Below are 11880 nucleotides of genomic sequence, written 5' to 3' on the forward strand. Positions count from 1 at the left end.
TGGGTGCAGGAAAGAGAGTTTGCAGAACTTCCTTAAGCTGGGGTAGACATCTAGGGGTGGGTCTGACCTGGCCCTGGATGCTGTGCAGGGAAAGAGGAAATCCCGTTCTAACCAGACCAGCGGGAGCTAGGAGCTGAGCCCTGTGTAGGATTGGAGCCACCACCGGGTCTTTCCGAGTCTCACACTCTATATGCTAACACCATATTGGGCTGCATTAGTAGGAGCATTGCCAGCAGATTGACGGAAGTGATTATTCCCCTCTCTTCAGCACATCTGGAGTATTGTGTCCAGTTTTGGGCCTCCCACTACAGAAAGGATGTGGACAAATTGGAGAGAGTCCAGTGGAGGGTAACAAAAATGATTAGGGGGCTGGGGCACATGACTTATGAGGAGAGGCTGAGGGAACAGTGGGGGAGGTTTAGGTTGGATATTAGAAAAAACTTTTTCCCTAGGAGGGTGGTGAAGCACTGGAATGGGTTACCTAGGGAGGTGCTGGAATCTCCTTCCTTAGAGGTTTTTAAGGCCTGTCTTGACAAAGCCCTGGCTGGGATGATTTAGTTGGGGTTGGTCCTGGTTTGAGCAGGGGATTGGACTAGATGACCTCCTGAGGTCCTTTCCAGCCCTGATATTCTATGAATGGGGGCAATGTTCCAAAGAGCTCAACTCCCCTTTAGTTGCCAAGATAAATGGTTGGACTTTCAGAAGAGCCCAGCACACTGTGGCGCATATTGGCTGCTGAGCCCTTGAAAAGCTGGTCCCTTGTGCCTCAGTTTCCCACCTGTACAATGGGGATAATAGTATGGTGTTTAGCCACCTTCGTGCAGGGCTTTGAGACCCTTGGCTAGAAAAAATAAAGCCTTGCTGACATTACCACTTACAGGGCTGGTTTAACCTTTTGTGGGTCCGATGCTAAACGTATTTTTGGGGCCCCATGGGGGCAATGGAGTATGGCGCAGGGAGGTTGGTTCCCAGAGAAAGGGCCTGGCCGGTGGCAATGGGGCATGGCATGGCAGGAATGGCCCCGCTCTGCTCAGCCCCACACTTCTCCCTCTCCCCCCAACTGTCTGAGACTGGCCAGGCTTCTGCACCAGTCCTAGGTGGCTCAGCTTCGAGGAAACAGGTGGGGCCCCACAGGTAGTGAGAAGCAAAGATTACCCGGAGCTGGAGGTGTGCTGGGGTCTGGCTGGGGGGCAGAGAGGAGCTGGTGGGTGGGGCCAGCTGGCCGAGAGGAGCAAGTGGTGGGTGTGGGGGAGTCAGCAGGCTGGTGGATTTCAGGGTCTCGGGGTGCAGTGCAAGTGGAGCAGGCCAGGGCCCCTTCTGAGCATGGGCCCAGCTCTGTAAACCCAATACTGGCCACTTACTTTGGTATCACTTATGTCGCTCAGGAGTGTGAATAAGTCACCCTCCAAGCCACGTAAGTTGCAAGAACCTGAGCACCAGCGTGGACAGCACTTCTCCCACTGACATAGCTACCGCTTTCGGCGGAGTTACGCTGCTGGGAGAGCTCCTCCCATCAGCATAAAGCATCTTCACCAGACGTGCCACAGCGGTGCAGCTGTGCTGATGTAGCGCCTCTAGTGTACACTAGCCTAAGGAAGTGCAAAATATTAGTATTATTTACTGAGTGACTTGCCCAAAGCCACACAGCAGGTCAGTGGCAGAGCTCGGAACAGACCCCAGAAGTCCTGGTTCCCAGACTCTGTCCCTAACAAGCTGAATGCAGTTCTCGTTATGGTTCAGTTCTCTCTTTCTCCACAATGAAAGGAAATTAATGAGCATGCACTGGTAGCATTTTGCTTGCATTTATTGCTAATGTGCATTAGGAAAATTCCCAATAGCCCAAGCGAAAATGTTCCAAGACATAATCACAAACAAATGAGAAATAATTTCCCTGGTCTGCAGCCAGTGTTCGTCAGTCAGGCTACTCCATGGGAGTGCATCTGAACACATAGCAGCAGCAGCGGCTGACGTGGATGCTGACGAACACTATGGTGATGAGGACATAGCTTGTGAGGATGGCCTTGATGGCATATCTCGTCTCGGGGTCATCAAGGGTTCGCTTGTGGTGACCTCGGAACCCCACGGAGAGCCGGAAGCCAGCAACCATTTGCCCCTCACACCAGCAGTAGTAAGTGCCCCTGTCGTCCAGCTGGGTAAATCGAATGTGCAGGTGGTTGCCATGGTCAATGAAGACCCGCATGCTTTTGTTGACCCCGATGAGGAAGCTGGTGCGGTACAATCGGGTCGAATCTTTGTCCCATGCCACTGCATGCTCAGGCCTGGCCCCGGGGCAGGCAATTATCAGACCGCTGCCAATTTGTTGCTTGTGGAACTGAATGGGGACTTTGGGCAGCCACGGTTTCTGGCCAATCTTTGCAATGAGATTGGAGATGGACAGCACTCCTTCCTCGGGGCCCTCTTTCTTTACACAGGGCGTTAGGCAGCTTCGGATGACAACCTCGGGCTTCCTGCGCCGGATGGTGCCCTGGAAGCGCTCGGGGACAGATCTTGAGCCACAGGACACCACGTCTGTCGGGACTGTGCGGTACCTGGGGTAGAGGTAGGCGCTCTTCACGTAGCAGAGGCCAATTCTCCGTTGCTCACCTCTCACCCCACAGCGGTCACACTTGGTCCAGTCCCAGAAGGTGGTGAACACGCTGAAATGCTTTTCTGTGTGATCCTTCTGTGGGTGCTGGCTCCTGTCCTCAAAGGCCACGGTGATGGCCTGGGAGGGCTGCACGTCCACATCATAGCCATAGAAGAAGTCCCCTTCCTTGGTACCACAGAGATAGTGGCCTGAATCCTTCACCTGGGCCTGGAAGACGATGAGACTGAACATCCTAATGCTGAAGCGCTTCAGCATGTCGCTGCCCACGCGGATGTGGCTGGAGTCCAAGAACATGGTTCCATCAAAGTCTGTTAAGACCTTAGTCTGCCGGCTGCCCATGCTCTTCTGGAAGTACCACACGACTGAGGTGACCTCCTCTGGCTTGCACTTACAAGGGAGCTCAAAACTCATGTCAGCCAAGTAGGCAGCATTGTCGAACATCAGGAAGGCTGGGCAGGGTGTTTTCTTGAATACATCTTCCTTCTCCATGATTGCAAAGGCATGGAGAACATCTGCCATCCCAAGGAGAATGGAAATTCCAACCAGCCTTATCTCCATTAGCCAGTCTAGCATCAAACCATCCCAAGATCCTTACTTATCCTCTGGTCACTAAGGTTAACAGCCAGAGAACAGTGCTGGGGCAGACGATTTTAATACATTTCACTATATAAGCATGGGTTTTGTAGTCAAGTTCGGCAGTAGACTCTTCCCCTCTGGAACTGCTTTGGGAGAGGGTGGATAGCAGTTGGGATTATCTCATCACAGCCTAAGGCTTGCTGGGGAAGCTATTGTAAACTGTTTTAAAGAACTTTGTGTTTGTCCTGCACTGAAGGTTCAAGGCTATCGACGGGGTGCTCAGAGACATTAACTCTAGAACCTTTTCTTTTTTCCTCATGTCGGTTCTAGAATGTGAACACAGCCCTGAGAATGGGAGTCTCAGACAATAAACAAGCCCTTGCAACTCAAGGCATGTTACAGATGTGTACGCAAACGCAGCCACCTCTGAGTGCAAGGCAACAGCCAGGTAGGTCACCTGTACACCGCACAACTGTGTGGTGTGGCAGGGCACCTCCTGTGCCTCACAGGCCTCTGCTTTACTCCCTTGGGCAGTAGGAGGCCTGGAGCAAACCAATCTGACCCTGGAAGGTTTTTCTCTTCACTCCTCTTTTATTTTTCCTTCTTATATGGTGGGCCTCAGGGTAGGCCCAAGAAGTGCCCTTCAGCAAAACAACAGAACCCCCCAATACAAACAGAAATGCTTTTCCCACCTCTCCTTCTAGGGAGTTACCCTACTACAGTGGCTCCTAGTTGCCAGTTTCCCCAGGCAGCATTGTCTTAGTTTCTTTTCCTCTAGGGAAGGGAGACTGCCTTCCAGCCAGAGAAAGCTTTTTCTTCCTCCTTCCCTCTGCCCTTGCCCCAGCTGCAGCCTGTCTCTCATCTCTCCCCTCCCCTCTCTCACCAGAAACGGGGATTTTAAAGATCACTGGCAGCCCTTAACTGGGCTCAGGTATCTCTGATTAACTTGAGGTCATCCTTTTTCAGCTCGTAGGGAACAGGGCTTTCATCATTTCAGGGCTGATAGATCTGCTCTCCACCACTCTAGCTTGCTCAGAATATCAGGGCAAACATTGGTTGTGAACATTGCTGCAGTGCAGACAAGACCTCCGTTGTTTAAGGTTTTGGTTGACAAGATGCATGGGATCCCATGTATCCCTCTGGGATAGATGAATGGGGAGAGCTCAACACTGCCTGCATTTGAACCCATGGTTTCAGGGGGGTTTGGGATTTCAAACCAGACACGTAGGCCATTAAGCCCTCCCCGCCTTCACCTTTTCAAAAGCTAGTTTGGGGCCCTGCATTTCATAGAATCACAGATTAAGGTTGGAAGGAACCTCAGGAGGTTCTAGTCCAAACCCCTGCTCAAAGCAGGACCAACCCCAACTAAATCATCCTAGCTAGGGCTTTCCCAAGCCAGGTCTTAAAAACCTCTAAGGAAATAGATTCCTTCCCCTCCCTAGGGAACCCATTCCAGTGCTTCATCACTCCGAGTGAAAAAGTTTTTCCTAATATCCAACCTAGACCTCCCCCACTGCAACTTGAGACCATTGCTCCTTGTTCTGTCATCTGCCACCACTGAGAATGGCCAAGCTCCATCCTCTTTGGAACCTCCCTTCAGGTAGTTGAAGGCTGCTATCAAATCCCCCCTCATTCTTCTCTTCTGCAGACTAAACAATCCCATTGCAAGTGTTGAGCCCTTGGAAATTCTGGCTCTTGTCTGATGGCTCCAGCAACAAGTCAGTTCAGCCCCTCCCCAGAGCACCTGTTTGCAGGTTCATGAAGGCTTCCTGCTGCTGAGATCCCCTGTCCTCATCCCCTTGCCTGTGCTTGGAAAAAGTTACGCTCGGTTCTCTCACGTACACACCTAAGACCACAGGGTGCCCTGTGGGGAAAATCTCCAGGCCAAACCCCCAGGACTCAGGGTGGGGCACAGATAGGGTGACCAGATGTCCCAATATTTGGGGCTTTGTCTTATATAGACACCTATTGTTCCCCACCCCGTCCCAATTTTTCACACTTGCTGTCTGGTCACCTAGACACAGGTAGGTTCCTTATCTCTCTTCAACCTCAGTGGGCTGCCTTTTCCGGGGCCTACAATGCATTCTGGGGCATGCCTCAGTGATGCCAATGCCATCCAAAGGAGGCAGCTGCGGAGTCCCCAGGAGAGCACCTTGTCTGTGCAGCTGGGAGCAGGAGCCTCCTGCAGCATGGCCAACCCCACAGGTTCAAAAGTCATGGTCAGACTCCAGACTCAGGAGATTGGCCCAAAATCATGTGATTTAAAAGACCACGATATTGTGTTTTGGGTCTGTCTTTGACTGTAGATGCCCTACCCGCGCCAGGGTGTGGGTGAGGATCGGTGCAACCAGCACTGATTTTACAGCACTGATATTACAGTGATTTTGGACCCTGCTGCAGCAGCAACCACCCCCATATCTGCCCACCCCGATCAAGCAGCAAATCTGGCCCACATCAGTTCTGCCCTGCTCCCTCTCAACTCTGTTCCTCCAGGGGCTCTTCACCTCCCTCTCCCAGGCTTGGGGGGTTTCAGGGGGGTCCCCTCTGCCCCTTCCAGGCTGGGGACATGTGACTCCAGGGGCTCTTCAGCTCACTTCCCAGGTGTATCCTGCTGAGGGAAGGGCAATGGGGCAGAGGCCCCATCCTGTCCCCATTGCTCACAGGAGGGAGCAGGGCTGAGCTGCTGACTCTCTGCTCCCTTTCCCTCTCTTCCTGTGAGAATTGGGTCCTTGGCTCCTGAGGGGAGGGGGTAGAGTGCTGCCAGCTTCCAGTAGCACCCATGATTGGCTGTTCTTCCCCAGTAGGTGGGGCAGTGGGGAAGGCAGCCAATCAGAGGGGGATTCCCCCAGGCAGGGCTGGCATTGGCAGATGCATGGAGGGTCTCACCCAGCAAACCCATGTGGTGGTGAAAAAGTTGCCAGGGCCGGACACTGGTCCTGGGAGATGGCCGGTGCCTGAGCGAGGGGCCTGTGCTCTGGCCATCTGCCCCAGCTCAGAGTTGTCAGCTGTCAGAGCACAGCACAAGGATCCCTGCTGCCGCCCTCCAGGCTGCATCTAGACAAGGACTAAAAGGGTGGATTAGCACACGGAGACCAGCTGTGGGACTGTAACACGAGTTAGCTGGTGGAGTTAAAGCCGAAGTTTAAACCGAATCAGCCTAGCCCCTAGTAAGGTCAGGGTGCCTTGTCCACATGAGCAGCAGCTGCCACCTTCCAGCAGCACCCCTTTAAATCCTGAGGCCCTAGGCCAGATGGAGGTGCTGTCCATCTCGCCCCCCCTTTTTCCCCTGTAAGGGTTAAGGCAAATGTTAGTGTGGTGATGCCAGCTGGTCAGCACACCTGGGATTGAGCCAGGGACTTCCACAGCTAAATGTGTAAGCTGCCTAAATACTGTGCCAAGCTCAGTCTGCGCACCAGGCCCTGTAACCCACGTGCATCAGCGTGTCACATTATGCCTCATGTCTTTGGGGCAGAGCCTGTCTCTCACTGCGTCTGTGCAGCACCTGCAGGACAGCACCCTGACCTTGGCTGGGGCCTCTAGGGGTGCTGCTGCCATAGAGCTAATGAATTATAAAATAATCCTGATTGGCAGGGCTGAGAGCACTGTCTGGAGAGGATCCCAGGGCACAGTGCGACAGACTTCCGTTACCAATCTGCCTGAGGCGTCAGGTGATCCGGCTGAGGCCGCAGGATCGTTAGGGGAGGAGATGAAGGAGCACACCAAGGGTCTATGTTTTAAAGCTTTATTAAAATAACAGCAGTGAGTGCTGGGAACGCTCCCACGTCACTCAGAGGAAGAAAGAAAGTGTTAGCGCCCCAGCCCTAACCCACTTTCATACTCACACACACTCGACCCGAGGCTGGCCAAGCTGGGTGTAATGTCAGAAGAGGGGGAAGGCTGGACGAGAGTTCTGTCCTGTGCACAGGCTGTCTGGGGTTCGCTGTTGATCTCCAGTTTGCTTCAGCTCTCAGGAGGGTTTTAAGTCCTGGGGTCTTTTGGGGGCATTTCATTCAGGGACCTCTGTCCCCCGTGCTCTTTGTACCAGTCCAAACCGGCTTTCTGTGGCCTCAGTGTTTCGAGAACTCACTGGCTTCAGGGACGTTGTTTTTCCCCTCGCTGGCCTTCACTGTCTCCCTAGTTTTTGCAGTTCCCTGCAGTCTGGTTCAGCTTATTTCTCTTTTCTCACAGTTGGCTGGGGTTGGGTAAGATCCAGGTACAGCTGCAGGCTTCTTGGCTGCATAGAGTCTGTTCAAGTGCAGTGACCTTGGACTGGAGCCGGTGTCTTATCTTCGGACTGAGCTGAGGCGTTGCGTTAACTCGTTCTCTTCTCCCTGCCTCCCCCTTCGGACTCTCGCAACCTGCAAAGGAATCTTCCACTCCACACTCACACCTTTAATCCTTCCCAAAATGCCTTGCGATGCTTGCAACAGCGTTAGCAACATACAATGCTGATCTGCCTCCCCAGAGATGCCCTGAGGGAGGGGGCCATTGGGGTGTGACAAGAGGGCACTGCAGGCCCTACCATCTGTGGTTCTTCTCTTCCAGCTGCCAGCCGTGTCAGTGCCCAGTTATTCTCCCCTGGGTGCTAACTCCCTTCACCTGCTTCTCTTTCAGAGCCTGCCCAGAATGTGGCAAGGCCAGGGTAACCAGTGCGTATGTGTCCTGGGGTAATACACTGGGGTCAAATCCCTTGAGCATTGCGGCACTGGGTGTTGCAAGCCGTGACTAGTGGAGAAAGATGCTTGCGTCTGTAGGAGACTGGCCGCAGAGGGTGCCATGCCAGGTCAGGCAAGGGGTCCAGATGTCCAGCTGGCCCATCTCCAGCCATGGCCAGCACCAGCTGCTTCAGAGGAAGGTGCAAGAACCCCCTACTGGACAATGGTGGAATAACCTGTCCTTAAGGGAAGTATCTGCGTAGGCCTGTAGGGGTTGGGTCATTCTCTGAAGCAGAAGGTTTTATATCCACATTTTTCCCTCTCTCATGTAACTGTGGATGCTCTCACTAGTTAGCCATTGACATCCCACCAAGCTCCTGTCTCCGTGCAGGCTGTGGCAATGGGTTCCACAGGCTAAACCACACCGTGTGAAAAAGCATGTCCTTTTGGCACCTTTCAAGGAGCTGCCCTTGGGTGTCTCTGGACATTGTAGAGAGAAGCAGTTGATTTACCTTAGTTTGGATCTCACTGTCATGTTCTCTAAGCTAAAGAAGACTGGTCTTTTCAAACTCTCCTCATAGTGAAATCGCTCCAGGACTCCGATCTCTTTTGTCACCTGTCTCTGAAGCTCACTTGTGCTGCGGTGTCCTTTCTGAGACGGGCTTCCTGACACTTGTGTTGGTGAACTACTGATCTGTATAAAAGCATTAGAAGATTTTCAGTGTTATTTACCATCCCAGTCCCACCCATGGTGTGTGTCAGTTCGCACCAGTCCCACCGGCAGTGTTTGTCAGTTCACACCAGTCCTACCCATGATGTGTGTCAGTTCACACAAGTCCCACAGGCCGTGTATGTCGGTTCACACCAGTCCCACCCATGGTGTGTGTCAGTTTACACCAGTCCCACCAGCAGTGTTTGTCTGTTCACACCAGTCCCACCCATGGTGTGTGTCGATTCACACCAGTCCCACCCATGGTGTGTGACAGTTCACATCAGTCCCACCCATGGTGTGTGACAGTTCACATCAGTCCCACAGGCGGTGTGTGACAGTTCACACCAGTCCCACCCATGGTGTGTGTCAGTTTGCACCAGTCCCACAGGGAGTGTTTGTCAGTTTACACCAGTCCCACCCATGGTGTGTGTCAGTCAGGGTGGCTCTAGGGATTTTGCCACCCCAAGCATGGCAGGCAGGCTGCCTCTGGCGGTTTGCTTGCGGAGGGTCCAGCTTCAGTGGACCTGCCGCAGGCACGCCTGTGGACCTGCCGCAGGCACGCCTGTGGGAGGTCCTCTGAAGCCGCGGGACCAGTGGACCCTCCGCAGGCAAACCGCCGGAGGCAGCCTGCCTGCCGCCCTCGCGACGCCGGCAGAGCGCCCCCTGCGGCTTGCCGCCCCATGCACGCGCTTGGTGTGCTGGGGCCTGGAGCCACCCCTGGTGTCAGTTCACACCAGTCCCACCCATGGTGTGTGACGGTTCACACCAGTCAGTGATCTAGGTTGTTTCCTTCTCTGCCTGCTCACTGCACTTTGAGCACATGGCTGTTTCCTGAGGGCTTGCGGTTAATTTAGAACCTGAACAACAGGCTTGAGTAGTTCGGATTATTCCTTCCAATGAACTTTTCCTTGCAATCGACAACACTGTTTCATTTGCCATCGTGTTGCCAGTTCACCCTGATTGGCTGGGGGCCTCTGAACTTCCTGCCCTTCTTCTCAAGTCCAGAGAACGTGGTGTCAGCTGCAGATGTTACCACCTCCCTGCTCACTCCCTTTTCCGGCCTGGAACATTGGGGCGCAATGCTGAAAATTGGCTTGGTCCCAGCTCCTCCGAGGCAGCTTGCAGCTCAAGCCTGTGCTTTTGCTGCTAAAGTACGCAGGTTCAATCCTTCTTCCTCTCTCCTGAGGCATGAGGGGATCCCTTCCTAATGCTGCCTGGCTGCTGTCTTCCACATGAGGTTCGCACCTACAGCCCTCGCATGCCTGTCCTCTCCAGTTTGGGAAAGTTGCCATATTATCTTGGAGCCAATTGGTATCCACTGCCTATTTTCCCTTCTGCACCTGAGTTCCTGTCACAAGCCCCATGGCTCCATGGTGCGGCTGGGTGTTGGCAGCTCAGAAGAACATCTGGGGTTGGGACTGAAGTGTGCTGGCAGAACTGTTATGGCAGGACTATAGCAGGGAGTTCGGAGCTCACCATGGAGACACCCCAGCAAAGAGGCTGGGGCTGGGAGCTGGACCTAGCATGGGCTAAGTTTCAGGTCAGGATTGAGCTGCACTGGCAAAAGTTGTGTGGGTCCCCAGGCCTGGAATAGCAGGGGGCCTCCAGGCTGGGCATGGGACACTGGCAGAGCAGAGCGTTAAGGGGAAGCCAGCTGGGATCAGGAGGCGCTGGGAGTGCTAAGCTTGCCCAGGAGCTGCCCACACTAGTTTATTGCAGATACAACCAAGTGCTCATGTTTCTGAGTGTGGAACGCAGCCTCCCTGGCCCCTGGGCACGGCGCAGGAAGACTGAGCCGACCAGCGAGAAGGTACTGCTTGCTTTTGCTTTATTGCTTGACTCAGGCTGCTGCTGCCATTAGCGTATGGATTGAGTAGCGAAGCGCGATGCAGACACTCCAGCGGGGGATGGCTCACTAACGTATCAGCGCAGAGCGAGGGTTCTACACAAACAACACACAACACACCTGCTCCCTGGCGCGCCCCCGGCCACCTCCTGCCTGGGCCCCACACACCCCCCAGCCAATTCCTGCAGCTCCAGGGACCCTGCTCTCCCTGCGGCTGGATGAGGGTCTGGGCTCTGGGGGATGGAAACAGGTTCGGAGCCCAAAGGTCGTGGAGCAAGATGTCCATAAGTGACGAGCGAGTTGGGGGCAGGGCTTCATTTTGGGGGCCCATCTGGAGACACCTTTAAAGGTTCTGGTTTTAAGAAATGCTGGGCACTCACCTCTGAAAATCCCCCAGACCCCAAATCTGAGCCACCCAGAATCTCTGATCCCTTCTGAACGGGTTGGCACCTGGCTGGGAGAGTCACCTCAGGGTCCAGCATGGCTGCTGCAGGTGCCTCGCAAGACCACGTCAGCATCACCATCCCCTCAATGCTCCGGGAAGCTCTTGTGGAGACTCTACAAGGAGAGTGTTGCCTAGTGATTAGGGCACAGGCATGGGAGCTAGGAGAACCAGGGGCTGTGCTGGCTCTGCCACAGCCTTGCTGGGTGAGCTTGGGCACGTCACAACTCTCTGCCTCAGCCGGCCCAGCTGCACGTAAGGGATAAGAATACGCCTCTGCCTCCGGGGAGCTGCATGGCTGCATGGATTCGTGTTGATAATCTGCACTTGGAGCCTGCGAGCAGAGTTCCTAGCGCAGGGGCCGATGAATGGCACTAACTGCTCCTGGAAGCAGCCATTAGATCTTTGCTCCTAAACCAACTGTGCGCGAGGGAACTGGGGCGGAGGCTCCTAGCATCGGCATGCAGCTAGATTTGGGCTAGATATGGGTCAGGCGCGGGCAGGCCCAGTCCCGCAGGCTGAGCACTGGGGAGGTCATTCTGAGTTACAGCCGTCCTGCCCTGCGGGGTGGCTGGCTCACACTGGCTTGGCTGGAAAGCATGTGTATAGCGGAGGCCTGCGGGTTTGCCTTTCCACCCCATGCACAGGCGCGCTCGCGCTCAGGATTCACTGCCCAGGTGTGATGGCTGCCAGGGTCTTTGCCAGGCAGTACCAGCTGACCAGGCTCCTATGGGACACAGAATATATAAACTCTGGGCCTGCTGCCGCCCTCCCTCTCCCGCTGCCCATCCCTTCATGAGGCTGCAGGGCGCAGGCAGTGGGGGCAGCGTTGGCACTTAGATCACTGGCAGAGCATGGCCCATGGGGGGCTGCAGTGCAGCTTGGGCTGGAGTGACAATGGAGCCCCCTTCCTCCCCAACACAGCTATGGTCACTAGGAACATCTGCCCCTGAACACACAACGGGGCTCCCGGACAGGCTGGCCCCATCCGGCTCCTCTCTCACCCTTCAGTCTCTTTCTCTCCACCCACTCCATTTTCAC

The 11880-nt window shown here is 54.5% G+C and overlaps 1 protein-coding gene across 1 annotated transcript; it reads right to left on the reverse strand.

The window, feature by feature from the left end:
* Positions 1 to 1921: 1921 nt before the first annotated feature.
* On the reverse strand, positions 1922 to 3166 carry FAM187A (family with sequence similarity 187 member A). Its single transcript, XM_030541100.1, has one exon. It carries the CDS (start codon positions 3164 to 3166, stop codon positions 1922 to 1924), a length of 1245 nt encoding a protein of 414 aa, XP_030396960.1.
* Positions 3167 to 11880: the final 8714 nt, after the last annotated feature.

This window comes from Gopherus evgoodei, chromosome 23 (assembly GCF_007399415.2).
Source record: "Gopherus evgoodei ecotype Sinaloan lineage chromosome 23, rGopEvg1_v1.p, whole genome shotgun sequence".
NCBI classification, from domain to species: Eukaryota; Metazoa; Chordata; order Testudines; family Testudinidae; genus Gopherus; species Gopherus evgoodei.